Consider the following 27,084-nt stretch of genomic DNA (forward strand, 5'->3'; position numbering starts at 1 on the left):
TGGTTTTGTTCAATATCTTCATTAATGATCTGGAGGATGGCGTGGTTTGCAAATGACACTGAACTGGGAGGAGTGGTAGATACACTGGAGGGTAGGAATAGTGTGACGATGTGACTCAGCAGGGAGAGGGGAGTGTTGACCTGGGAATGTGCCCTGGGGATGGGAGACCTGAGAGCCTGTCACCTGAGCCGGGAGGGGGAGGGGGAGGGGGAGGTAACACCTCTGCCCAGGAATGTGGACGGAGGCTGCAGCAGGGAACCGGCTGGGTGGATTTAGTTTTCAGTTTGGTGCTGGGTGGAGGAACACAGGGAACCCCAGGGCTGGGGTCTAAGCTCCCTGCTCCCCCAGAAGGACTTGACTGAGGGGTTCTGGGTGTATCCACAAGCTCTGTTTTGGACTGTGTTCCTGTTGTCCAATAAACCTTCTGTTTTACTGGCTGGCTGAGAGTCTCAGTGAATCCCAGGAAGAGGGGTGCAGGGCCTGGACTCTCCCACACTCCATGACAACTGGTGCTAGCGGTGGGATGTACTGCACCCCGTGAACGGTGCTTCCTGCAGTAAGTGACTGGGGAACAGTAAAATGAAGGAGAATTGACGGGGACCAGGTGTGCTGAAGATTCAGAGAGAGACGGTTTCAGGGGGCGGTTAACCCCTGGGAGTGTGTGACCAGAGAGAAGGACTTTTGCAGTAACAGGGTCCCCCGGGGGATTGCAGCGAGCGGTTCCAGGGGCGGAGGAGCCTGCAGCTCGACCCTGGCAAAGAGGTGGTGACCTCAAGAAGGACTGGCACACTAAGGGCTTTTCCTGTAAACCGTGGAAAGCTGCCCGGCCTGTGAGTGGCCAGCAGGGAGATGTACGCTAAACGCCTGAAGAGCGACCTGGTGGAGCTGTGCAGGCAGAGGGGGCTGCGCATTGGGAGGTCCACCAAGGAACAGCTGATTGCCCAGTTGGAGGAGAGGGATCGCTTGGATGACCCGATCCCTGTCCCTGAGGGAAGCCGCCCGGCAGACGCAGCGTGGGCCCTGGGGCCTGACAGGGCTGGGAGAGGTCAGACTGCTGCCGAGGACATCCCGAGACCCTTCCTACCTATGCCTGGGGGAGGGGTTGGGGGAATCCCAGCGAATACCGAGGGCACCCTGACCCCAGCAGCCAGCAGGGGATCCTCCCGGCGGAGCTCCCCATCCCTGGAGTGGAGGCAGCTGGAATGGGAGAGGGAGATGAAAATGAGGGAGCTGGAGGATCATGAAAAACAACGTCAACATGAGGAGGAGGAGAAGGAGAGGGAGCGTCAGGAGAAGGAGAAACAAAGACAGCATGAACTGGAGCTGGCCAGGCTGAGGAGCAGTGGGGCCCCGGCTGTGGTGAGTGAGCGGGGACCCAAGACTGCAAGGAACTTTGATAAGTGCTTCCTGGCCCAGCGTAAGGAAGGGGAGGACATAGCTTCCTGACGGCCTTTGAGAATGCCTGCGAGATGCACAGGGTTGACCCTGCAGACAGGCTCCAGTTCCTCACCCCCTTACTGGACCCCAAAGCCGTGGAGGTGTACAGCCAGATGACAGGGCTGGAGGCAGGGGACTATGAACTGTTCAAACAGGCCATGCTCCGTGAGTTTGGGCTGACCCCCAAGATGTACCGGAGAAGGTTCCGGAGTCAGTGTAAAACGCCTGAGGTCACCTACCTACAACTGGTCAACCGGATGCAGGGATATGCCCGCAAGTGGATAGCTGGGGCCCAAGCTAAAGAGGACCTGCTTGACCTAATCGTACTGCAGCAACTGTATGAACAGTGCCCTTCCGACCTGAGGCTGTGGTTGGTGGACAAAAAGCTAGAGAACCCCCAGCACGCAGGGCAGCTGGCCGACGAGTTTGTGAACAGTCGGTCAGGGGGTAGCCGGGAGGAGTCCCAAAAGAACAGGCCCCCCCCCCCCGATGCAGAGAGAGTCACCATGGGGCCTCCCAGTGGGGAAATAGGGAGAATCCCCTCCAAAGGGGAATGCCTGGCGTTGGGCCCCTCCGACCCACTCGAGGGGACCAACGTGACCTGAGCTGCTATCGCTGTGGCCAGAGAGGCCACGTATGGTCCCAGTGCCCCGGGCTCAGGGACAAACTGAGCAGACCCAACCTACCCAGGGTTAACTGGGTAGGGACTCAGCTGGACGAGGGGCAGACAACCCAGGCAAGGGGGGCTACCAGTTTACCACCTGCTCAGGAGGGAAGAGTACCCCAGGCCAGCTCCACCAGAGGGCTGGAGGCTCTGGACTCAGGGTGCTCGGTTTACAGGGTGGGCGCAGGGCTGTCCCCTCCGGAGAGAGTGCCTTGTTCCCCTGGAGGTGGATGGGAGGAAGGTCAATGGATACTGGGATACGGGCGCGGAGGTGACGCTGGCTCGGCCTGAGGTGGTGGCCCCAGATCGCGTGGTGCCCAACACCTACCTGACCCTGACAGGGGTGGGCGGGACCCCATTTAAGGTGCCCGTGGCAAGGGTATACCTGAAATGGGGGGCCAAGGAGGGCCGCAAGGATATGGGGGTACACCACCATTTGCCCACTGAAGTTTTGATGGGGGGAGACCTAGAGGACTGGCCAAGCAAGCCCCACACCGCCCTGGTTGTGCCCCGTAGCCAGAGCCGGCGAGGGGCACTGCACCTTGACCTCGGGCAGGGTACCACACCGAAGGCGCAGGACCCTTCCCTGGTGGGGAGGGAGGGCCGAGGGGCACGGCTCAGAGAGGCGGAGGCCTCAGACCTGGCCACTGAGGGGGAACCGGGCCCCATCCCTTCCCCAGCCGCTGAGTTCCAGGCCGAGTTGAGGAAAGATCCCTCCTTGCGGAAGCTCAGGGACCTGGCCGACCTCGGTGTGGTACGGACCATGAGGAGAGGCTGCCAGGAGAGGCTCCTGTGGGAGAAGGGGTTCCTGTACGGAGAATGGACTCCCACAAGGGAAGTAGAGTCCTGTGGGATCAGGAGGCAGCTGGTGGTCCCCCAGAAGTATCGCCGCAAGCTATTGTACCTGGCCCATGACATCCCTCTCGCAGGGCACCAGGGAATCCAGCGCACCCGGCAGAAGTTGCTACAGAACTTTTACTGGCCCGGGGTCTTTACCACGGTCCGGCAGTATTGCCGATCCTGTGACCTTTGTCAGAGGTTGGGGAAGGCCCGGGACAAGGGGAAAGCGGCTTTGAGACCTTTGCCCATCATAGAGGAGCCTTTCCAGAAGGTGGCCATGGACATCGTGGGGCCTCTCAGCAAGACGACCCGGTCGGGGAAGAAATACATTCTGGTGGTGGTAGATTTTGCCACCCGCTACCCCGAGACAGTGCCCTTAGCTTCCATTGAAGCAGACACCGTGGCTGATGTGCTCCTGACCATTTTCAGCTGAGTGGGGTTCCCCAAGGAAGTCTTGACAGACCAAGGCTCCAACTTCATGTCAGCCCTGCTCCGGTGCTTGTGGGAGAAATGTGGGGTCCGGCACGACTGGGCCTCAGCTTATCACCCCCAGTCCAATGGGCTGGTGGAGAGCTTTAACGGGACGCTAAAGATGGTGCTGAAAACCTTTATGAACCAGCACCCGCAGGATTGGGACAAGTACTTACCTCACCTGCTGTTCGCGTACAGGGAGGTGCCCCAGGAGTCTACCCAATTTTTGCCTTTCGAACTGTTATATGGCAGGAGGGTGAGGGACCCCCTGGACCTGATGAGAGACGAGTGGGCAGGGAAGGCCACTCCCGATGGAGAGTCAGTGGTGGAGTATGTCCTGATCTTCCGAGAGAGACTGGCTGAACTCATGGGCCTGGCCAGGGAGAATCTGGCCAGAGCCCAGAGGAAGCAGAAGGTCTGGTATGACCGCACGGCGCGGGCCCGTGCCTACGCCACCGGGGATCAGGTGATGGTTCTAATCCCCGTGAGAAAGAACAAACTACAGGCTGCCTGGGAGGGCCCTTTCAAGGTTGTCAAGCAGCTCAATGAGGTAAACTATGTGGTGGAGCTGTCGAACCGGGCGCACCACCGCCGGGTGTACCATGTGAATATGATGAAGCCATATTATGCCGGGGGAATGTGGTGTTGGCCGTGAGTGGACAGTGGGAGGAGCAGGGAGATGACCCTTTAGTAGATCTATTCCCTGGGACCAGAGCTGGTTCCCCCCTGGAAACAATTCCCCTCTCGGATCAGCTAACCCCTGCCCAGCAAGCTGAGGTCAGGGGGATGCTGCATCCGTACCGACAGCTGTTTTCCAACCAGCCTGGACGCACTAATCTGACTGTCCACCGGGTACAGACAGGGTCGCACCCGCCGATAAGATGCTCCCCCTTCCGAGTCACAGGGAAAACTGCTCAGGACCTGGAAAGAGAGGTCCGGGACATGCTGGCTTTGGGGGTGATCCGACCATCGGCCAGCCCTTGGGCCTCGCCGGTGGTGCTGGTCCCCAAAAAGGATGGGTCGGTCTGGTTCTGTGTGGACTATTGGAAGCTCAATGCCATCACTGTATCTGATGCCTACCCCATGCCCAGGCCTGACGAGCTCCTAGACAAGCTGGGAGGAGCTCGGTACCTTACCACCATGGACCTTACAAAGGGCTACTGGCAAGTGCCGCTGGATGCAGATGCCCGGCTGAAATCGGCCTTTATCACCCCTCTGGGGCTCTATGAGTTCCTGACCCTGCCTTTCAGCCTCAAGGGAGTGCCGGCCACCTTCCAGCGCCTAGTGGACCAGCTCCTGAGGGGGATGGAGAGTTTTGCCGTGGCGTATATTGATGACATCTGTGTCTTTAGCCAGACCTGGGAGGACCACGTGTCCCAGGTCAGATAAGTGCTGGACTGACTCCAGGGGGCTGGGCTGACTGTAAAAGCAGAGAAGTGCAAGGTGGGGATGGCTGAAATATCTTACCTGGGCCATCGGGTGGGGAGCGGCCGCCTAAAGCCGGAACCAGCCAAGGTGGAGGTGATCAGAGACTGGCCCACTCCCCACACCAAAAAGCAGGTCCAAGCCTTTATTGGGATGGCAGGATACTACCGAAGATTTGTGCCCCACTTCAGCACCATAGCCACCCCCATCACAGAGCTATGCAAGAAGGGGAAGCCAGACAAGGTGGTCTGGACCGAGCAGTGCCAGGAGGCTTTCCGGGCACTGAAGGAGGCTCTGGTCAGTGGCCCAGTTCTGGCAAACCCAGACTTTGACAAGCCTTTTGTGGCATTCACCAATGCCTCGGACACGGGACTGGGGGCGGTGTTAATCCAGGAGGATGAAAAGGGGGAGACACACCCCATCGTGTACCTGAGCAAGAAGTTGCTAACCTGGGAGCAACACTACGCGGCCATCGAGAAGGAGTGCCTGGTCATGGTGTGGGCCCTCAGGAAACTAGAGCCCTATCTCTTCGGGCGACACTTCACCATGTACACCGACCGCTCTCCCCTGACCTGGCTGCACCAGATGAAAGGAGCCAACGCCAAACTCCTGAGGTGGAGCCTGCTCCTACAGGATTACGACATGGACATGGTCCACGTGAAGGGAAGTGCCAACCTGATAGCGATGCGCTGTCCCGGAGAGGGGGCCCCGAACTTCCCCAGGTCACTGGTCACAGTGACCCCGCTCGGTTCACTCTCGAAGGTGGGAGAGATGTGATGATGTGACTCAGCAGGGAGAGGGGAGTGTTGACCTGGGAATGTGCCCTGGGGATGGGAGACCTGAGAGCCTGTCACCTGAGCCAGGAGGGGGAGGTAACACCTCTGCCCAGGAATGTGGACAGAGGCTGCAGCAGGGAACCAGCTGGGTGGGTTTAGTTTTCAGTTTGGTGCTGAGTGGAGGAACACAGGGAACCCCAGGGCTGGGGTCTAAGCTCCCTGCTCCCCCAGAAGGACTTGACTGAGGGGTCCTGGGTGTACCCACAAGCTCTGTTTTGGACTGTGTTCCTGTTGTCCAATAAACCTTCTGTTTTACTGGCTGGCGGAGAGTCTCAGTGAATCCCAGGAAGAGGGGTGCAGGGCCTGGACTCCCCCACACTCCGTGACAAATAGGATACAGAGGGACCTAGACAAATTAGAGGACTGGGTCAAAAGAAATCTGATGAGGTTCAACAAGGACAAGTGCAGAGTCCTGCACTTAAGAAGGAAGAATCCCATGCACTGCTACAGACTAGGGACCGAGTGGCTTGGCAGCAGTTCTGCAGAAAAGGACCTAGGGGTTACAGTGGACGAGAAGCTGGATATGAGTCAACAGTGTGCCCTTGTTGCCAAGAAGGCTAACGGCAGTTTGGGCTGTATTAGTAGGAGCATTGCCAACAGATTGAGGAATATGATCATTCACCTCTGTTCGGCATTGGTGAGGCCTCGTCTGGAGTACTGTGTCCAGTTTTGGGCCCCACACCACAAGAAGGATGTGGAAAAATTGGAGAGTGTCCAGCGGAGGGCAACAAAAATGATTAGGGGCTGGAGCACATGATTTTAAGGAGAGGCTGAGGGAACTGGAATTATTTAGTGTGCAGGAGAGAAGAATGAGGGGGGATTTGATAGCTGCTTTCAGCTACCTGAAAGGGGGTTTCAAAGAGGATGGATCTAGACTGTTCTCAGTGGTAGCAGATGACAAAATGAGGAGTAATGGTCTCAAGTTGCAGTGGGGGAGGTTTAGGTTGGATATTAGGAAAAACTTTTTCACTAGGAGGTTGGTGAAGCACTGGAATGGGTTACCTAGGGAGGTGGTGGAATCTCCTTCCTTTGAGGTTTTTAAGGTCAGGCTTGACAAAGTCCTGGCTGGGATGATTTATTTGGGGATTGGTCCTACTTTGAGCAGGGGGTTGGACTAGATGACCTCCTGAGGTCCCTTCCAACCCTGATATTCTAGGATTCTATGGTAGGCCATTTTTTGCTCTGTAACTGCCTAGGAACAGAATATCAATGATGATGTAGGTCAAGAGAGTAACTTGCATAAATATAATAATGCTCACTCACAACCTGGACTTGAATTTTGCTCTTGTCCCAATTAGATCATAGAACCAAAGGCTTAGAAGGGACTGCAAGGGTCATCTACTCTAACCCCTGCCAAGAGGCAGGGTTTGTTGTGTCTAAACCATCCAAGATAGATGGCTATCCAGCCTCCTTTTGGAAACCTCCATTGAAGGAAATTCCATGACTTGCACAGGCATTCTGTAAGAACAGCAGGACAATGGATAGTTAAGAATGTTTTCCTAAGATCTACTCTAAATCTGCTATGCTGTAGTTTTGAACCCACTGCCTCTTGTCCTGCCCTCTGTGTTGAGAGAACAATGTTTCTCCATCTTTTTTTATGGCAGCTTTTCAAGTATTTGAAGACTGCTATCGTGTTCCCCCTCAATCTCCTCTTTTCAAAACTAACCATACCCAGTTCCTTCAGCCTTTGCTCATATGGCTTGCATTTCATCCCTTTTGATCATCTTTGTCGCTCACCTCTGGATCCTTTCCAGTTTCTCTACATCCTTTCTATACATTGGTGACCAAACCTGGACACAGTACTCCAGCTGAGGCCTAACCAGCACCACGGAGAGTGGCACTATCCCCTCTCCCACCAGTGATTTGCATGCTATGCCTCTGTTAATGCAACCCAAAATTTCATTTGCTTTTTTTTTGCAACAGCATTGCATTGTTGATTCATTTTCAGGTTGTGACACACCCCAACTCCCAGATCGCAATACCCTTAATTTCCAGACTGCCATGACTCAGCATTTGCAGCTGCAAACTGCTTGGCTGTGCCTGGGCTAGTAGGAGGCAATTCTGCAGCATGGTGCCATAGTCACAGCTACACTGTGCCCCTAGTAGCAGCAGGCAGCTCTGCTCGGCTTGTGTTAGGGGGAGAGCACGAGGATCTGTGGTCGGGTGTTTTTTCTTGGGGAGGTACAGTCTTGAGCTCTTATGAGAGTCCTCGGTGCTCCTGGATTCGTAATTTTTGGGTTGGGGGGGGGGAGTGTCTGAAAGGATTTAATCATCTTCAGCTGGCCTGGAATGTGTAACCCTTTCTCTCCTGATGAAGATTTTGCCACAGTTCTGCATGGCTTTGTCACTTTCATGCTAGACTATCACAAGGCATTCTGCTTGCCACAACCGTTGGACACCAGTCAGAAGTCTGAGTGAAGATCATAGCTGGCCGCCTCTAAGTGGTGCAGGGTGGCATGAGCACATCACATTGATGCTCCATGTCCTGCTGCCTTTCATTTGTTTCCAGTTCACTTCCAGGTGCAATTCAGGATGCTGATAATTATCTATAAAGACCTAAAACCAGAGGTTCTCAAACTGTGGTCTGTGAGCTCCATTCAGGTGGTCCGCAGATAGTTCCCTCTAAGGTGCGTACCAGGGTGGCCGTACATGAGAGAATGAAGGGCCACCCACCTAATTAGTGGAGCTGCAAAGGTGCTGGACCCTGGAGAAGATGCACATGTAAGGTGAGGTGGTGCCCTTGGGGGGAATAGGAGGCAAGTGGGAGGGGGCAGTGGGGTGAGAAGATGGGGTAGGGGGAATTTGGGATGTGCAGGGCTGCAGCGGTCAGGTGACTTTCCCCAGCTCCAGGATAGGGGCTGTCAGGGAGAGATGGCCCTCCTTCCCAGCCTCCGCTCTGTCTGCTGTGGCGGGGGAGAGACCCCTTTCCTTCCCAGCCCCGGCTCGGGAGCTGCCGCAGCGGGGGAAGAGGGCACATCCATTGCATTAGAAATATGAGTTGTGTGGCTTTATTTGTAGAACAAAAAAAAGGTTTTTTTATACAGCACTTTTATCCAAAGCACTTTACGATAGCTAACTGTACAAACAACGTTTGGAAAGATCATTAAGTGGTTTGCCAAGACCCTCAGCAATTTTCAAGTGGTCTGTGAAAAAAAGTTTGAGAACCACTGACCTAAATGATTTAGGGCAGGGATCAGCAACCTTTGGCATGTTGCCTGCCAGGGTAAGCCGCCTAGTGGGCCGGGCTGGATTGTTTACTTGCTGCGTCCGCAGGTTTAGCCGATCGCGGCGCCCACTGGCTGCAATTCACCACTCCAGGCCAACGGGGCAGCAGGAAGCGGCAGCCAGTACATCCCTCGGCCCGCGCCGCTTCCTGAAGCCCCCAGTGGCCTGGAGTGGCAAACCGCAGCCAGTGGGAGCCACAATTGGCTGAACCTGCGGACGCGGCAGGTAAACAAACCGGCCTTGTGTGCCAAAGGTTGCTGATCCCTGATTTAGGGTCTAGTTACCTTTGAAACCACCTCTCGCTATCCCCGCTGGTGGCAGCTGCAATCCATTGGACTGCACTGGTTGACTGTTCCCAGGGGACAGGGAGGGACAGCAAAGCATTGCTATGGGAGGGCCTCTCTGCTTTGGAGTTTGTGCCCTCTAATGATCTCCAAATCCTGCACCACGTTTTCAGTAGCCAGGAAGGCCAGTTATTGTGAGTGTGAGGGGAGGGTCTGTTGTAATGTCACAGTTATGCAGTTTACTCTAAAACTGGTACTAATAGTGCTGTGCTGTGTCAAGGGTCTGAATACTTTTACCCCGTTACATGCACTTAGAAACAATGAGGTGGCTGCAAGATAAGTTATTACTCCTATCTTCCTTGGTGGCCAGAGAAATCATGGCAGCTACAGGAGCAGTGTGTAGGCGTGAGTACAGGGCCTTTCCAGTCTCCTCCTCCTCCTCCTGGACACCCACCCCTTCCAAGTTCCATGGGCATCTAGACAGGCAGCAGCCACCATCACAGCCTCTGCCATTCCCATTCTCCTGGCACCAGAAATTGCACCATTCCTCCAACAGGCTTCCACCTTCCCCTGCGTGCAACATGGCAGTCATTGAAAGGTTCCAGCCCTTAATAGCCCCCATTTAGTAGCAGTGACATCTAGTGTAGGAGTATCACTCTAGATATTTGAACATTGATGCATTCTATTTTACTATAAACTTTGGTCCAGTCTCAATGCCTGTCCTTCCCTCCTGTCCCCGTGCTGCCTCTTTCCCTCCCTCCTCCCATCTTTCTCTCCCCTGTTGTCCCCCCTCCCCCACCCATAAACAAACCAGAGAAATACTGACACCATCACTTCCAGCATCAATTTTTTATTTAAAAAAAAACAAATCTGGAGCTAACAAATACTGTCTGCACCTTCACCCTGCTCCTCCTGCCTGTGTGTCTTAGTCTTCTCCTGTTTGTTTCTTAGGGCTTGGCTACACTTGTGAGTTAGAGCGCATTAAAGCAGCCCCGGGCGCCCTAACTCACGACACATCCACACTGGCAAGGCATGGAGAGTGCCCAGACTCCGTGGCTAGAGCGCTCCTGGTAATCCACCTCGGCAAGTGGAATAATGCTTGATGCGCCCCCGCTGGGCGCCGCAGCGCTAGTGTGGATGCCCTGGTCTGTTAATGTGCTCTGATCAGCCTCCGGAAGTGTCCCACAATGCGTATTCTAGCACTCTGGTCATCATTTTTTGAACTCTACTGCCCTGCCCTCAGGTGACCAACTGTCAGACCTGCCCTTTAAATTCTCTGGGAATTTTGAAAATCCCCTTCTTGTTTGCTCAGCCAGGCATGGAGTGCTCTCAGCGCATCTTTCCAGGTGACCACGCCTCCACACGCCAGGCAGTCCCCAATATGGAGCAATGGTGAGGTGCTGGACTTCATCAGTGTTTGTGGGGAGGAAGTTGTCCAGTCCCAGCTGTAGGAATTCTGATACCTTCGGGCAGATATCAAGGGACATGATGGAAAGGGGCCACGACTGGGGTGCAGTGCAGGGTTAAAGTGAAGGAGCTGAGGAATACCTACCACAAAACCTGCCAGGCAAATGGCCGCTCCAGTGCTGCCCCAGCGACCTGCTGTTTCTACAAAGAGCTGGACATGATACTTGGGCACGACCCCACCTCCACTCCGAGGACCACCACGGACACTTCAGAGGCCAGTTCATCAAGACAGGAGGAAGAGGAGGAAAGCGGGAGCGAGGGTACTGAGGAGGAGGAAGATACCCCAGAATCCCTAGATGCATGCATCCAGGAGCTGATCTCAAGCCAGGAGGAAGGTAGCCAGTCACGGCAGCAGGTGCTTGGGGGAGGACAAACGCCGGAGGAGGTTCCCTGTAAGCAGGTTTTGTTTTGGGAAGGAAGTTACTCGATGTGGGCTCTTGGGGCAAGGAGGGTTAGGGTTGCATGCATGCCTAGATGCGAAATAGGGCATTGATATGCTCTCTCACATCGTGGTAATCAGCCTCAGTGATCTCCTGAAAGATCTCATCCAGAACTTGGGCAATGTGCTTGCGCAGATTGTTTGGGAGAGCCACTGTGTTCCAGAACAATCAGGAACCTTCTGGAGACAATTGACAGGATGATTAGAACACCTGCAGCCAATCAAGAAGCTGCTAGAATCAATTAAGGCAGGCTAATCAGGGCACCTGGGTTTTAAAAAGGAGCTCACTTCAGTTTGTGGTGTGCGTGTGAGGAGCTGGGAGCAAGAGGCACTAGGAACTGAGAGTGAGAACGTGGACTGTTGGAGGACTGAGGTGTACAAGCATTATCAGACACTAGGAGGAAGGTCCGATGGTGAGGATAAAGAAGGTGTTGGGAGGAGGCCATGGGGAAGTAGCCCAGGGAGTTGTAGCTGTCACACAGCTGTTCCAGGAGGCACTCTAGACAGCTGCATTACACAGGGCCCTGGGCTGGAACTCTGAGTAGAGGGTGGGCCCGGGTTCCCCCCAAATCCTCCGAACTCCTGGTCAGACACAGGAGGAGTAGACCTGGACTGTGAATTCAGAAAAACGGCCAAGCTGAGGGCTGCCGTGAAGCTCCAAGGCGAGCAAATCCGCCAATAAGCGCAAGACCCACCAAGGTAGAGCAGGAACTTTGTCACACACTCCAAACTGGTTAGCGACCGATCGAAATAGCTGTCTGGAGTTGCCAGGTTCCAGATTGCAATAGCCACCTGCTTCTCCACTGTCAGGGTAGCTCTCAGTCTCATGTCCTTGCGCTGAAGAGTGGGGGCGAGCTCCTCACACAGTCCCATGAAAGTGGCTTTTCTCATCCGAAAGTTCTGCAACCACTGCTCGATATCCCAGACTTGCATGACTATGAGATCCCACCACTCAGTGCTTGTTGCTCGAGCCCATAAGTGGCGTTCCACTGGGGTGAGCATCTGCGTGAATGGCACAAGCAGTCTCGTGTCATATGCGTTACTCGCGTCAATATCATCGTCTGAGTCCTCACTGTCAGTTTGGATGTTAAGGAGTAACTCGACTGCCAAACGTGATGTGCTGGTGAGAGTCGTCAGCATATTCCTCAGCAGTTCGGGCTCCATTCCCACAGAACAAAAGGGAAGACAGAGCGCACAGTACAAAACCCGTTGAAAGATGGCACCAAATGTGGACGGAAGCACAGGGATTGCTGGGATGAGAACCGATGTACTACGGAGCATTGGGACAGGACCCAGAATGCCCCGGCCCCTGCCGCCTCCTTTCCACAAGCCACAGCACCAGAATGGGAAGAGGGGCTCTGTGGGATAGTTGCCCATAGTGCACCACTCCCAATGCCGCTGCAAGTGCCGCAAACGTGGCCATGCCAGTGCGCTTGCAGCTCTGTGTGGACAGACCGCAGAGCTTCCCCAACTGCGCTCTCCAAAGGCTGGTTTAACTCAGAGCGCTCTACATCTGCATGTGTAGCCATGCCCTTAGACGGTGTGCTCTTTTGGTGGTGGGAGTGTCTACGTCTGTGTTTGGAAAACACCTAGTGATGTGGCTCAGTAGATAAGGTGCTTGACTGAGAGCTGACCTTGGATTCTGTTCCTTGTTTTGCCATTGACTTGCTGGGTGACCTTGGACAATTCACAGCACCACTCTGTGCCTCAATTTCCCTGTCTGTAATATTGGGATAGCGCTACTGACCTTTGTAAAGTGCTTTGAGATTTATGGTTGAAAAGTGATATGTAAGATTTAAATGACTATTTGGAGTCCTAGTGCAATAAAAATAATAATAATAATAGTATTGTCATGCTGAGAGAGATGGGTGACTACATTGATCACAAACATTTTTGAGACTGGGTGAGGACAGACTCTGTAACATAACTTTCAGGATGAGTCAAGAACCCCCCCCCCAAAAAAAAGCAGGGGCTTTGGACTGAGTGGATAGAAGGGTTATTGGAGTAGGGGGGTTGGGAGAGAGAAAGGGCAGCACTCTCAAAAACTGAGAAGAGAGAGAATAAGGCCAAGCAGTAGCCTGTGGGCACAATGACCCTGAAAAAAGCTAGAGAAAGCTTCTGGGTTTGTTGGCTGAAGCAGAACTTTGTGCATTTCTTGTAAATAAACAAGATTGCATCAAAGCCAATACCAGACTCCATCAATTTACACTTCCAACTGAAACATTCTCAGGCCCTGAACGTTGAGTAGCTGTTAGTCGAAAAGGGGCAACACAATGATCATAATACTCAGCTTTTAATATTGCACTGAACTATTCTCTGTATCTCTTTTTCCCTGTGGACATTGTGGTAACTATCTTGCATCAGCCCTTCTAGCCTCTGCAAAACTTTACCTCAGCTAATGGCTGAAAACCTACAGTAATCCCAAAAGATGATGATCTTTGACCATTGTGGCTGTTGTCTGATTCTTCCGTCTACTGATTGCCTTTTAGCAGTGGTCCTAGATGGTAAGAGTTATTTGGCGATGGAGACCAAACATAGCCAAGAGCAAATAGTCCCTGGTTGCATGCCAGTTTCCTGCCAAGGCTAAAATGATTCACTGTTGACTGCCTAGGAGAGAATGCACTGATTGGTTTAACACTTCCTCACTCTGGAATCCTGAGCCAGTTTGATAGGTCCAGTTGCTGTGATAGGGCTGTTTGGACTCTATCCCACCTGGATCTCGGTATGAGGCTGCCAGCAGTGACATATTTATAAATGGATTGTGCAAAAACAAAATAATTGGGTCTTTTGATACCAAGACCTCATTGTACACCTGGAGTACAGTCCATGTGTATCAGCTTGCTGATGTGTGGGCATGGAGGCTGGTATCATGCTACTGGGTACAAGTATCATTTGCACGAGAGCAGCAGCATAGTTGTTTGCACAGACAGTTTCAGTACCTTTCCAAGAAAAAATGCAATAGTTTAACTGGCTGCTGTGTCTGCCTGAGGCAGAGTATAGAGAACATCTGCTATTACGAGTATATTACTCAGCAGTTTAGGATTGTAGATTCCTTCCCCCAGTCTAGAATTTAGTTTAATGTATCTAAACACTTTCAGCATGGAGTATGAAAAATCATGACAATCAAAATAATCACATTGTTAGATTTTTATTTAGAACCATGAATGTATCACCCATTGATTTGGCTAGATGGAGGCATGTGCAATTTATGTGGGGTGTATTATATAAATGTCATCTAAGCAGATTTGTGCATCAGTAGAAATTGCTCGTATTTGGAATTTTGCACCTCAGTAGAAATAAATGTGCTGGCACAATCCAAAGTTGTGAACAATGAAATCACAGGTAGACTATCCTCTTAGAACAGTCCTAGGAGGAAGTGCTCAAGAGGAGAACATGTTCCATGGTCTTCCTTTGCCTGTCTCTCATAAAATTGCACAAAAGAATGACTTGCTGATCCTCCCTTGATGTTACAAAACCAGGAGAAGAAACAAGTAATTGAGAGCATGTAATGTAATATTTCTTCTCAAGTCAGTATTTCGAAAAGAAATTCATTTTGGTCTTCCTTGCTATCAGAGAAGGGTTTGATCATGCAAGGTGCTGGGAACCTTTGAATCCCTGAGTGCACTTGGCCTCTCACAGGATTAGGCCCTGAGAGAAAATGTCTACAGCACAGAAAATGTGCATGATCTGGATGAAACATTTATAGAGATCAGCAATATTCTTTCCTCAGAATCCTTCTCATGAGAGCCATCAAGAGGGTAAGTGGAGAAACATATGTCTAGAAAACTGAGTAAAAGCTGTTTTTGGCAGGGATAGTTCACTGTCCAGTTGCCTTAGAAAACTGCCCTCTTTATGTGTTTATAATGGAAATGTCATAGCTCTGTGATTCTCACATTCAGAAGTATTGTGGTACACGCTGTCCATGAAGCTAACGTATTTTTTCTACTAAGCTTGGCTGATAGATGTCTGTTCTGCTAAACCAGTGAAATTATAGCAGTGATTTTTCCCTGTCAAGAATATGGTGTGAAATAAGTGTAAAAAGAGATAGAAAAATGTTATTCAGCTTTCTTGACTTACTACTGTAACTGGCAAAGCAGTTTCAGACTCTTCTGTATGTGTAGGATGATGAGCACTGCAGAGCTCAGAGAATTATAAATGTGTGAAATATGAGACAGCAATTAACTTAATGCAAAACTGCAGATAAACTAACTAGAAACATGAGGCCTGATTCTGTGCTACCTTGTATAGTCAACTACACCTGTGTAACATGGGTGTCAGGGCTGTAACCAGGGCGGGTGAGTGGGGCAGCCACCCAGAGTGTAAAGCCATGGGGTGGAAAAATGGGGTGGGGTGGAGGGGCATGTGGGATTATGTGCCCCCGCTCTTCCCCCTCAGCTCCTGTGAGGCTGGTCAGTGGTGTTGTTCCCATATTCCAGAGGATTAAATTGAGGCATACAAATGCTACAATTTGCCCAGAGCCACATAATACTTGGCTCCCAGTTCTGATCACTTTCTGATCACTAGGCAACACTCCCTCCATAAGAAACTTATTTCCTGCAGTGTGAGTTTCTTTAAGAAATTTGGTACAATAGACCCAGGTGAAAAGCACATTATTGTTATAAATAGGAACAGATGAATGGAAATGTTCTGTCATTTCACCACAATGCAGTACTCTCAGATCTTGTTCTGCATTCCACTTCATGTACCCCACATTAGATAAGGTAGAGTGAACTATTTCAGATCAAAGATAAAGTTCTACACACACATTTCAATAGCTAAATGCTCTCTTGCAGTGATTCTCAAACTGAGGAGCACTTGCCAGGGAATCTGCAGAGAGCAGGCAGCTCACACGGTGCTAGCACCAGCTTCTTGTTTCCAGGTTCTTCTTAAAGGCTCTAAGCTAGTGGGTCTCAAACTTTTGTACTGGTGACCCCTTTCACATAGCAAGTCTCGGAGTGTGCCCTCCCCCATAAATTAAAAACATGTTTTTATATATTTAAAACCAATATAAATGCTGGAGGCAAAGCAGGGTTTGGGGTGGAGGCTGACAGCTCGTGACCCCCCATGTAATAACCTCGTGACCCCCTGAGGGATTCCAATCCCCAGTTTGAGAACCCCTCCTCTAAGCTCTTCACTGTGAGTAAGCAATCAATCTGAGGAAAAACCAGAAGGAGCCAGCCTACTGCCTGTTTTAGAGCCTGTTGCTATGGTCAGAAAGAGGAGTTGGTGAATAGGAATAGGGTAGTATCCCTTGAAATAGTGTTTGAGCCCTAGTGACACTCAGTGTTCTATATTTTAGGAGTCTCCAGAGCCCTGTCAGAATAGCGGTATGCATATGTAGCTGAACCTTACATCTTGTGTATATTCAGTAAACATACCAATTTGGACCCCACTTGTGTGTGTGGTTCCTTCATATTATTGTTGTGTACAAAGCAGAAGACACAGCAAGGAGCCCCTCTTGGCCCCTAGGCTGGTGTTAGTATCCAGGTATTTCCAGTGTAGACATGGCTTCAGGGAGCAGAAGCACCACCAGTGCTAGTGGTAAAGGAAGGGGAGCCAGCAACTACTAGTGAGCAAACTTCTTGTAGGAGAGGCAGTGTCCAGTGGTGAATTGGGACCAGGCTTCCGACAGCATGTGCAAGGGGAGCATGAGAAAAAGGAGCCAGATAGTCAGTTTGCATATGGAGGAGGAATAGGTGGCAAGGTAATACATGCCAGGTAAAACATGCACCAGACAGCAGGTACAGAGGAGTGGGAAAGAAGGGGCACAGGAAGCCTGTATAGAGGAATAAGGGAGGACAGAGTAACAAAGAAGATGGGAGGGAGAGATTAAATGAAGAACCAAAGGAGACTGTATGAGTCATCAATTACTTTCAAGAAGGACACAGTGGTTATTATGTTAAAGTTAAAATGTCTAAACACCTTGGGTGGAAACCTGGCCTCACTGAAGTCACTGGCAAAATTCCTGTTGACTTCAGTGAGGCCAGGATTTCACTCAACTTTTCTTTGTAAGCAGGGATATTTTGCAATCACATGTGTGATCTTGGGTGGGAGGAGAGGGGGCCAGTAGGGCAAGCTGTGAAGATGTGGTCTCCACGGTGTTTCTCAATTTTTGTTAATAATACATAATAGATGGAAAATATATACTAGTATATGAACAATCAGGAAGAAAAAATGCATGCTGACCTTTTCCCTTATGGTTCCTGAGATGTTCGGTTCATGGGTTTTTTTGGTGGTTCATTGCAGAAGCACTCATTTAAAACATCTATGCCCATTCTGAATGCCACATGTAGTAATTGGGGGGGAAAACAGTAGCAAACAGTAGTAAAGGTTAAAGATGGAAGACATTGTTAAAAGTTATGGATCCGTTTAGTAAGTGTGTATGGGTTATTGACAAAACTAAGAAATTTAAGCTGTAGCATGCCTAGTATGTTCCACAGGGCTCTAATTAAAGCAAATAAAGACTTTCAGCCTCCTCTGAAAGTAGTTACCAATTCTATCAAAAGAAGAAACAAGTGGACCCCATCAAAACAAAAGGCGGGGGATTTCAAATAGTTAAATGGATGCTCTGTGTGAACATACATCTCACAGGTTATTTGGAAACTATTTGCCTGAAGTGAGTTTTCAACTATTGCTGTTCGTGGCATGTTATTGGTCATTTAAGTCATTGGTGGTGGTTCTTAATTGGATGATTAAAATTCTTACTAACAGACGAAGGGAAATCAAAGAGATTTCAAAGTGGCACTTGACAAACACCTCTGACACCAGGTTTTGCCCAAATATGTAGTTGCCTGAGCATCAGCAAGACTTTCACTTTCCAGAAACATCCTTGCAGTTTAAAAATCATGGGTATGAATGTTTGTGGAAAACGAATAAAAAGGATTGCAAATACTCAGTTCAAATTCCCAGTTCCCATCTGAAAAACTGTCCCCAAATCCTTCTGGCAATATGTACCCAGCTCTGTCTATGAACCTAAACTATCATATCTCTAGCTTAACCAGAAGTCCCAGGCTTGGCACAGGAATTGCTGGGTAAAAGTCTATCACCTGTATTATACAGGTCACACTACAGAAGAGTCCCTGCTAGCCTTACAATCTGAAAATCTTGAACATTTATGGATTCCGCTCTGATGTTATGCAATTCTTGTCCTCATGTGGTAGGAGGATATTCCAGGTTACAATTAATCTTTGGCGCATGCTTAGAGTAGGTAGGCTTGAGAAAGTTCTATTTTAATCCTGTATACTGTGATCTTGACCCACTGCTATAAATTACCACTGATCATATATTTATGGTCATTTTCAGCCACTTCCTTTCTTATGTCACCAGCCTCTCTGCTACTTACTGTACATACTTTGGAGTCAGTTCAAACGGCACACTATCTGGTAGATTATTCAACCAACTAATAAGGGTACTTCAGTACTCCTGCCATATATGCTATGTGAAGAATGGTTTCAATATGTCACAGTTGTTATGATTGTTTTAATTATTAGTAGTGTCAATCAATACCTTAGGATCCCAGTCCTGGTCCCTCACAAAGTGTGTCATGGAGTCTGCAGCTCCATTTCTGTGTCTCCTCCACTCTTCTCTGTGACAGTAGAAGTGATATAAATCGAGGTGGACAAAATTCAGCCCTGGCATAAGTGGATGCAATTGCTACTGAAGTCTGTGAGAATTGCACCCACTTGCTGTGGGCTGAAGTTGTCTGTTATGTGTGATAAATTAAAACTAAACCTCCCCAAAAAAGTAAAGAGAAAACTGTAGACCACAACTATGGGTCAGATCCAAATGAAGCAACTCCCAGTGACTTCAGTTGACTTTGGATCAGGCCCTATATTCTTGGCTGAAACAGCATAACTAGACCAGTGATTTATTTGTAAATTTCCTAGAGGTGGGGACTAAGTTATGTAAATGTCTCCAAGCCATGGATGGAGTTAAATTGCATGTCTAAATATACTTAGCAAATGATAACACAACCCACTGCTAAATATATAAGGAAGGTAGGGGAAAAGTAGATTTCTTGGCTGGAAAGTTATTGAACATTTACAGCCAAAGACTGGATAGTTTCAAGAGGGGAATTTCCTTGACTTCCCCCTCCTATAAACAAATCACTGAAATATGGTAAGGACTGTCTGGTTATGTAAGTGGATGAAAGGTCAACATTTCTCAGATGTTGTACGGTATGTATTCTCTAAAAGAAAGGAAACTAGCCTATTGAAATCGCAGGTGTGCTTTTATTTTATTAAGCGCCTTTTTCATTGTGTGTAATCAACAACAGAAGCTGTAAAACCAACCGTTTTTATATTCTTTGGTAAATGTTATGTAATTGTTGCAGCTATTTCTTTTGGACAAACTTGAGTCCCCTCTTAATTATACAGGTGCAAATCAGGAGTAACTCAGGGCTAGTCTACACTAGCAATGTTAAAGCGCTGCCGCGGCAACACTTTAACGTGGCTTATGTAGTCGCGGCAGAGCGCTGGGAGAGAGCTCTCCCAGTGCTCTCAAAAACAAACAAACAAAAACTAACAAAAAAACCCACCTCCTTTCAAGCCATGAAGCCATATGTTGTATAGACTATATTAAATTGTTAATTTTGTCTCACCATTAAAACTTGCAATTCTTGCCAATGATCTCTCATGAGCAATTTAACAAGTGTGACTAGGTGACCTTTTAAAAGCTTTAACTCATTGTTTTGCTCATTTAAGTGTCTTTCCCATGAGACACGTAGCAGCCTAAATACCCTCCAGCATTGGAACTGATGGCAAATTAACGGCTTGGGGTGTCTTTGTTTTGTGTGTTGTCCTGTGGCAGTAAGACCAAAGGGTGAGCATACTCACCACCTAATCATTTGTGTTTGGATAGGAAGTGAAGCAAACTCCATACCCAGTGTCCTTTTCTGTTAGTGGGATAAAATGGGAGGTAAATCACAGCCTCTGATCTTTCTGCTGCTCTGATGTCCGTAAATTGGGGCCCTGCCTTTGCTTGGGTCCAAATCTTTATGCCACTGAAACAACCGCTTGCTCAAGCAGTGATCAAATAAAGGCAATTGCCCATAGCCGCTTGACTTTAGCGGCTATGTAATGAAAGTTTGGAGTATTTTGTTGTTGTTCTGCAAAACAACCAGAGTTGTTTCAAATTTTGTAATACTAAAAAAGTGTTTAGACTTCCACTGAATAAGATTCAGTTCTAAAGATAGGGATTTTCCACCTTCTTTGCGTATTCTTGCTGGTAAGTGTGTTCTTTGTGTGATAATCTGAGAGGGAGGAAGCAAGGCCCTGGTGCATTTGAAGTACAATGGAATGCAAAGTTGTTTATAATACCTGAAAATAAAATATGCAGCTAGAAAAGTGACAGGACGGACAGTCAGGCATTGGCCAGCACTGCAATACTGGGATTAGAGATGGGCTTAAGCTGTTAAACTATGGACCCAGACCTGGATTTCAAACATCCCAAAGTTCCTGGGCTTTTGGGTTCAGGGGTTGGGTTTGACCTATTATAAAGATAGTGACCATTTGCAAAATACAGATCTAGATCTGGGTTTGGATTCTGAACACCTAGAAGATGATCAAATTCAAGGTTTCTGTTCTGGCCCATGTCTAGTCTGTATGGAATGAGACTTGTGGTGCTGATTGCCAAGGTTGCAAGGTATGGGAGCGACAGCAGCCAAGCAATGGAGAATGAGGATGGGATTATCAGTGCCTTTGTCTGGAGCTGCTATTGCATCTTATCCAACGTGCAGCAGGGCAAAGACAAATAGGCAGTGGAGGAAGAGAACAAAGAGCAGTTAGAGAAGGCGAGAGCCTATGCTCCTCTTTTGTTGTCCGAGACAAGAGACAGAGTGTACAGTACATGCTGTTCTGTTCCTTTCCCCTTGGACCTCCTAGGTCACTGCACAGTAAGTGTTTCCTCTCTGTATTCTAAATTCCAAACAAGCTGACTGCTTATTCTTATTGTAAGTGACACTGTGTGAATACTTTGTCATATTACCGATGAGAAATGGATATGCCAGGCTCAGTGACATATGGAAAAATAAGTAGTTACACCGTAGCTGTTAGACTCTGTGATCCTGAAAGATGTCACTGTGATGGACTAATCAGTGACCTCTTCATTATATGCAGTTGATTTTATTCTTTACTTCACAAAGCAGATACGAGCAGTCAGAAAAAGACAGCCCTCAGGACCAGCAAGGGAACAGCGGTGTTTTTTCAGCAGAAGATAGAAGAGCAGCTGCTTAAGGGTGTTTCTAGGATAAGATCTATATACAGTTGAGTTTGATTGAAAATCAGGCATTCAGAACAGGGTGTCATTTGCTATCACCCTGCGACTGATTAAAGGAAGCGAATGGCAAGAACCTATAACAGAATAATGGATCAAGTGGTCAATGCTGAAGCGGTGGAGTTTGGAGTGTGCTACTGTGAAATTAATGGCTGATTCGAAAGTGGCATGTGCACTTCACATGAGAATATGTTCAGAAGTGGTTTAGAGGCTAACAGGCAAAATCACATTTATGTGATCAGTGGGGAATTATTTTTTTTCAGAGCATGAATGAATGAAAGAAAATATGTGCCCCAATCAAAATGGTAGTCATACTCTTAGTAATGAAATGTCCTTTTTGTTTCTTGTAAAAATTGGCACATTATCTGTTTGCAGTGTGGAGTTATGTCATTTTTTAGAGCCTGTGTGGATATGTGTATTTCGGTGGACTCTCTGAATTTGCTCAAGATTTTAGATAGATATATAGAAATACATACATTATTCATCCCATATCTTGTCTCAGACTTTAATGTACACCCTATGCAGGAAAGGGTGCTATTGCCTTTTGGTTTTTGTGGGTATGGCTACACTAGGGAAAATGGTGTCTTTTACAACATGACAGCTGAGGGAGCCTAGGATTTACGTTGACGAGCTAAATTGAGGTAAAAACAACAACCTGCCCTGACTGCAATAAGATTTTACAATCTGTTAGCGATCATTGTAAGAGTATACCTTTTCCCCAGTTTAGATAAGACTTGTAGCTTTATTTGTGTCTTCCAGATTTCCTAGGATTATTTATCTTCTTCAGTGATAACACCAACTGTGATACCACCTAATTTTGGCCCTTATGTGTTCCATACGAGTTCACTTTTGCTATGCTGATATTTTGGTCAAATCTGTTATTTTATTCCAAATATTTCAAACCACACTATAGTTGCCTACTAATTTAATGAGCAAAAATAAAAAAAAAAAGAATAAATGGAGATGCATTCTCTTTTCTAGGTTTCCCAGTGCAATCTGTCTACTCTGTCTGCCTTGTTTAGGCTCCTTAGTATAAAATTTTGAAAAGCAGCAAAATGATTTAGGAGCCTAAGTCCCATTTTCAAGAATGACTTAGACACTTTGACTCACAATGAGACTTAGGTTCCTGTGAGACTTCAGGTCCAAAGGCCCAGGTTTTTAAGGGTATTTAGGTGTTGCTTCACTCAGCATTGCAAGTGTTACAATGCCTAAGTCCTATATTCAAAATTGACCTTGGCACTTAGGAGTCTCCTTGAAAATCAGTGGGACTTAGGCTTCTAAGTACTGAAGTCACTTTTGAAAATGAGACCAACATTTAGGAATTTGAGTGTCATTGTGAGTCAAAAGTACTTCAAGAATTAGGATCCTAAGTCCCATTGACTTTCAAAGAGACTCTTAAGTGTCAAGTTTGTTTTGCAGGGCTGTAGCCATGTTGGTTCCAGTATATTAGAGATTATCTCACCCCCCTTCTCTCTTTCCCCCCCCCCGCAAGTGTCAAGGTCACTTTTGAAAATGGGACCTTGCCATCTATGTCAATTATACCTTGCAGCGCTGAGTTGAACACCGGAATACCTTTAAAAATCTGGGCCTTAGTTGCTTATGTCCCTTTTGAAAATGAGACTTTGATTCTGCACTTTTGAAAATTTTACACATAGGCTCTTTGAGTCAGGGACAGTCTTTATTTTGTGTCTTGTCCAGCTTGGACACACTGTCAATACATTTCTCACATCTGCTCTGTTGGCTAACATGTAAAATACAGTAAGTAAACGTCACATACACCAGCAACGAGAACTGTGAAAACTGTATTGACCTACAATTACAACCAATTGGTTTTCTCTGGTGTGATGCTATTATATGTTTACTGTATTAGCTAGATATCACCTAGGAGAGCATGCAATAATTTACAGTTCTGCCATTTGTCTTGAATTGGCTGTTTATTTTTTCTGGGAGACTTCAGAAAATATTTAGCAACAAAGACCTCAGTAACTTTAGGTTTATAAAAGGTATCATGCTTGGTTAAATTTGGAAAATTTAGTTGTGCCCAGTAAACGCTTTATGGCTGGATTAATGAGTAACCTCCACTTTAATTAGTCAATTGCTGGTCTCCCACAGCGTTATTTTCTTCTTTCCCCCTATAAAAACTCTTCCCATCTTTACTTGGTCACTTACAGCCTCAAAATGCCAGTAGCCCTAGGCGACCTGCTTTTATTCATGCTTGGGATAGTTTGTCTTAGAGAAGGAAACTCCGTGCCACTGCGTCTACAAAAAGGTAGGATCAAGATTTAATCATTTTCTAAAGGCAAAAGCCCAGATTCTCAGATGGTGTAAAACAGTGTAGCTCCATTGAAGTAAAGGAGTTACACTAATTTATACCAGTTGAGAATCTGACCCTAGGTCATGTCTGTCCACTGCAGAGTTTTCAAACTGTTGGGTGTGCCCCCCCTAAAGGGGCACAGAGGAACATTGGGGTGGTGAGCGGCAACGCCAGGTGGCTTGGGCTTTAGCTCAGGCTTCAGCTCGGCGTGGCAGGGTTCGGAGAGGGAGCGCGACCTCCACCCCATGACTAATCTCTTTTTGTATGGTTGCGGAGGAGCACAACCAAAAATTGTAACTCAAAGCGGGGGGGCTCAGCTCAAAAAGTTTGAAAACCGCTGGTCTACAGTATGAGGTTTAATCCACTCCTTTTGTTATGTTATTGCATGTTTGTGAGTGGACACTTGAGAATAAAAGGTTTTTCAATTTAGCTTAATTCTTCCTTTAACAAACTAAACTAAATCAAAATAAGATCTTTGCAGGTTTGCACCAAAATAACAAAAGTTGTGGATTAAAACTGATGTAGTTATTTCTGTGCCAATTTTATGTTACCAGCCCAAAGTCTTTACTTCAGTTGAAATGAAATGACTTGGACTAGCTCCTCTTTTAAATTGTCTTGTATTTTAAAATCCCAGAGTGTACTCCATTTGGACCCATTTTGAAAAAAAAATCCTGAATATTCCTAATGATTTCATTTGTGTAGATTATTTGTTTCACTTTTTATATGGGTGTCAAGACACAAACCACTGTTGGAAATGTCTCTCCAGCCACACTGGATAGAATATAATGACTAATCTGGATTGTTTTCACAACTGTCCAATTTAATCATACCTCATGATTTTTTAATTGCTATTTGGTTTAGGAATATGGCAATCAAGTGTTAAGAGTCATGTTGTGGATTTCCATCAGTCTCTTATTGAATAATGCAAAAATATGCATGTGGTCAGCGGGGTCTGATTTGAATTACAGTCTGAGAATCCAGAGACACTCCAATGCAGTAAATCTATGAGATCAGAATCAGGCCAATTGTATTTTTTTGTGATCTCAACTTCACTTGTGCAAAAGGGTAAATTAAATTTCAGGCTTGACTCACTGAGGTAGCAATGTATTTGTTATTTTGTAAAGTGTGTGTGTGTGTGTGTGTGTGTACGTGTAGATAAAATATTCTGATAGCAATGGGACTAAGTTTTATTGGTGGTGGAGTGCCAAAGCTTGCAGCAAACCATCCAGTTCTGGCAGATGCTTGCAAAGTTGAACAAGTGAAAAGGGAAATTTTGGAGTTGCATTGCCCAAACCCAGCAAATTACCCATAGTTCCACTGTTTTTTTATTTGAATGTTTTCATGGACATTTAAGTCAAAAGTGGAACATTTTATTACAAACACTGCCAGCTACTCTTGGTATCCTAAATAATGGCACATTTTATTGCTGCAGCATTCTGCCACACAGGTGGCTGCATTGCAGAGATAGGTGAGAGAACCCTATATACATGGTCTGTTAAATGCTTTGGAGACTTTTGACTTCACTGAAAATTTTCACCAGTTTCAAATAGAAAAGCAAAAATGGGAATTACGGCTAATATGCTGGGTTTGGAAAATGCATCAAAACAACAATGCCCTTTTCATTAATACAGATTGCAAGTAGTTGCTGAAATTGGAAAGATTGAGTTTAGCTTTGCAAAAAAACCTCTATAAACTCAGTATTATTGCTGTAAGTGTTTTTCTGTGTACACACACACACACACACAGACACTTAAAAAAATATAAATATATCTGTCTCAGAGAGCAAGCTGGGTAGCAGAGGTATTTAGGCCAGTGCTGAATGCTTTTGAAAAGTCCACCCATAAGTTGCTGATTATCAAAGCCTATGTAGTGGGTAGGTCAACCCCATTTGTCCAAAATGTTTTAAGGGATGCAAACGAGTTTGGCTAAATGCATGGTCCAATAATTGACGGAGTTAGTGGAACAGCAATTCATTCCCAACATTTATATAAAAGGGAATTTCAGATTAAAGGGGTTTTAAGTGTTCCTATATATATTTTTCCTTGTTTGCCTCTTAATATTTGTTCATGGCAGAAAAAAGTCATATTAGTAAAAATAAAACATGACACCCAAATGGAGAGCTCCTGTAGCACGTAAACAGTTGCTCTTGGCTGGTCTGATACAGGTTCTCTACATTAGTGATTGCCTTCAGATCTCAGAACATATAGCAATGGGTGAGTCACTGGTCTGCTGTATGAAGTACTTAGAGATAGAGCTGGTTTTACATGAGGGGGCACACACCTGTCAGGGTTGGACTAGGTTTACATAGTCCTGCCTCAGCACAGGGGGGCTGAACTAGATGATTTCTCGGGGTCCCTTCCAGCCTCACGTTTCTATGATTCTATAAGCTATGACACCAACTGCAGGTTAAACCAATTCTGTCAGACTTTTGCTCCACTGCTTCCCTCCATTAATTAGCCAATAAAGTGCACTTTGCTGGTGGAGAATTCAAGAATACAAGACAAATACTGAGGCTCTAGTCCTGCAGCCTGAGCTGCACTCCTGCATTTCGGCAGAGTCCCACTGAAGTCAATAAGGCTCTGGTGAAGTAGTCCACCAGTGTGAAACTGATTGCAGGATCGGGCTTGAAGATGGGTTCACTTTGTCTCGCGGGGTATAAAAATGGGTCCCCATCTTCTCTCTACCATGAATGACTGCATAAAATGCTTACAATCTGAAAAACAGGGAATGCAGCTTTTGGAGGAAAAGATGGGAAAGCCTAAAAATGGTTTCATAGTGTAAGAAAAAAATACAGATCTGCCTTCCCCTTCCAAAATGAAGGAAGCTGATGACACTACTCAGGAACACAGAGCAGAGCAAACAGACATCTCACAGTATCAGCATCCCAGGACATATTAAAATGTAACAAAACTGTTCCCTGGATTTGTGAGTGCTTCAAAGCAGGGCTGGAGAAAAGTGGCGCTGGAGCAGCTTTTATCACCTTGAAAGCTTAAGTTTCTTTCTGACTGTACCCAGTGCAGGCACAAAAAATGGAGAACTCGTGTCCTGGTCTACACCAGGACATGAGGTGAGTAGACTTACGTCGCTCAGGGGTGTGAAAAATCTGCACCCCTGAGTGATGCAGTTAAACCGACCTAACTCGTGGTGTAGACAGTGCTAGGTTGGCAGGAGGAATTCTCCCATCAACCTAGCTACCGCTTCTAGGAGAGGTGGGTTACCTACGTCGACAGGAAAGCCTCTCCTGTTGGCATAGGTGGCGACTTCACTGAAGCGCTACGGTGGTGCAGCTGCAGCATTTTAGATCCAGAATAAAAAGGCAATGAGGAAACACAGAATTATTCCTGATCCTATAGAAACCAGGCACATTAATGAGTGTTCAATGGAAGCTGATTGTATGAGAGGACTACAGG

General features: G+C 47.4%; 1 protein-coding gene across 5 annotated transcripts in view; it reads left to right on the top strand.

The window, feature by feature from the left end:
* Window positions 1–27,084, top strand: part of OVCH2 (ovochymase 2) — a 74,809-nt gene that overhangs the window by 23,967 nt on the left and 23,758 nt on the right. For 3 of the 5 annotated variants that reach the window (XM_073347679.1, XM_073347681.1, XM_073347683.1), the window contains one exon: window positions 23,532–23,629. In XM_073347679.1, coding sequence (XP_073203780.1) covers window positions 23,539–23,629 — 91 coding nt within the window. In that variant the 5' untranslated portion in view covers window positions 23,532–23,538. Of the gene's footprint in view, window positions 1–21,036; window positions 21,350–23,531; window positions 23,630–27,084 lie in introns of those variants that run through there. The other 2 variants (XM_073347680.1, XM_073347682.1) reach the window with 2 other exon arrangements.

This window comes from Lepidochelys kempii, chromosome 6 (genome assembly GCF_965140265.1).
Source record: "Lepidochelys kempii isolate rLepKem1 chromosome 6, rLepKem1.hap2, whole genome shotgun sequence".
In the NCBI taxonomy this organism is placed as follows: Eukaryota; Metazoa; Chordata; order Testudines; family Cheloniidae; genus Lepidochelys; species Lepidochelys kempii.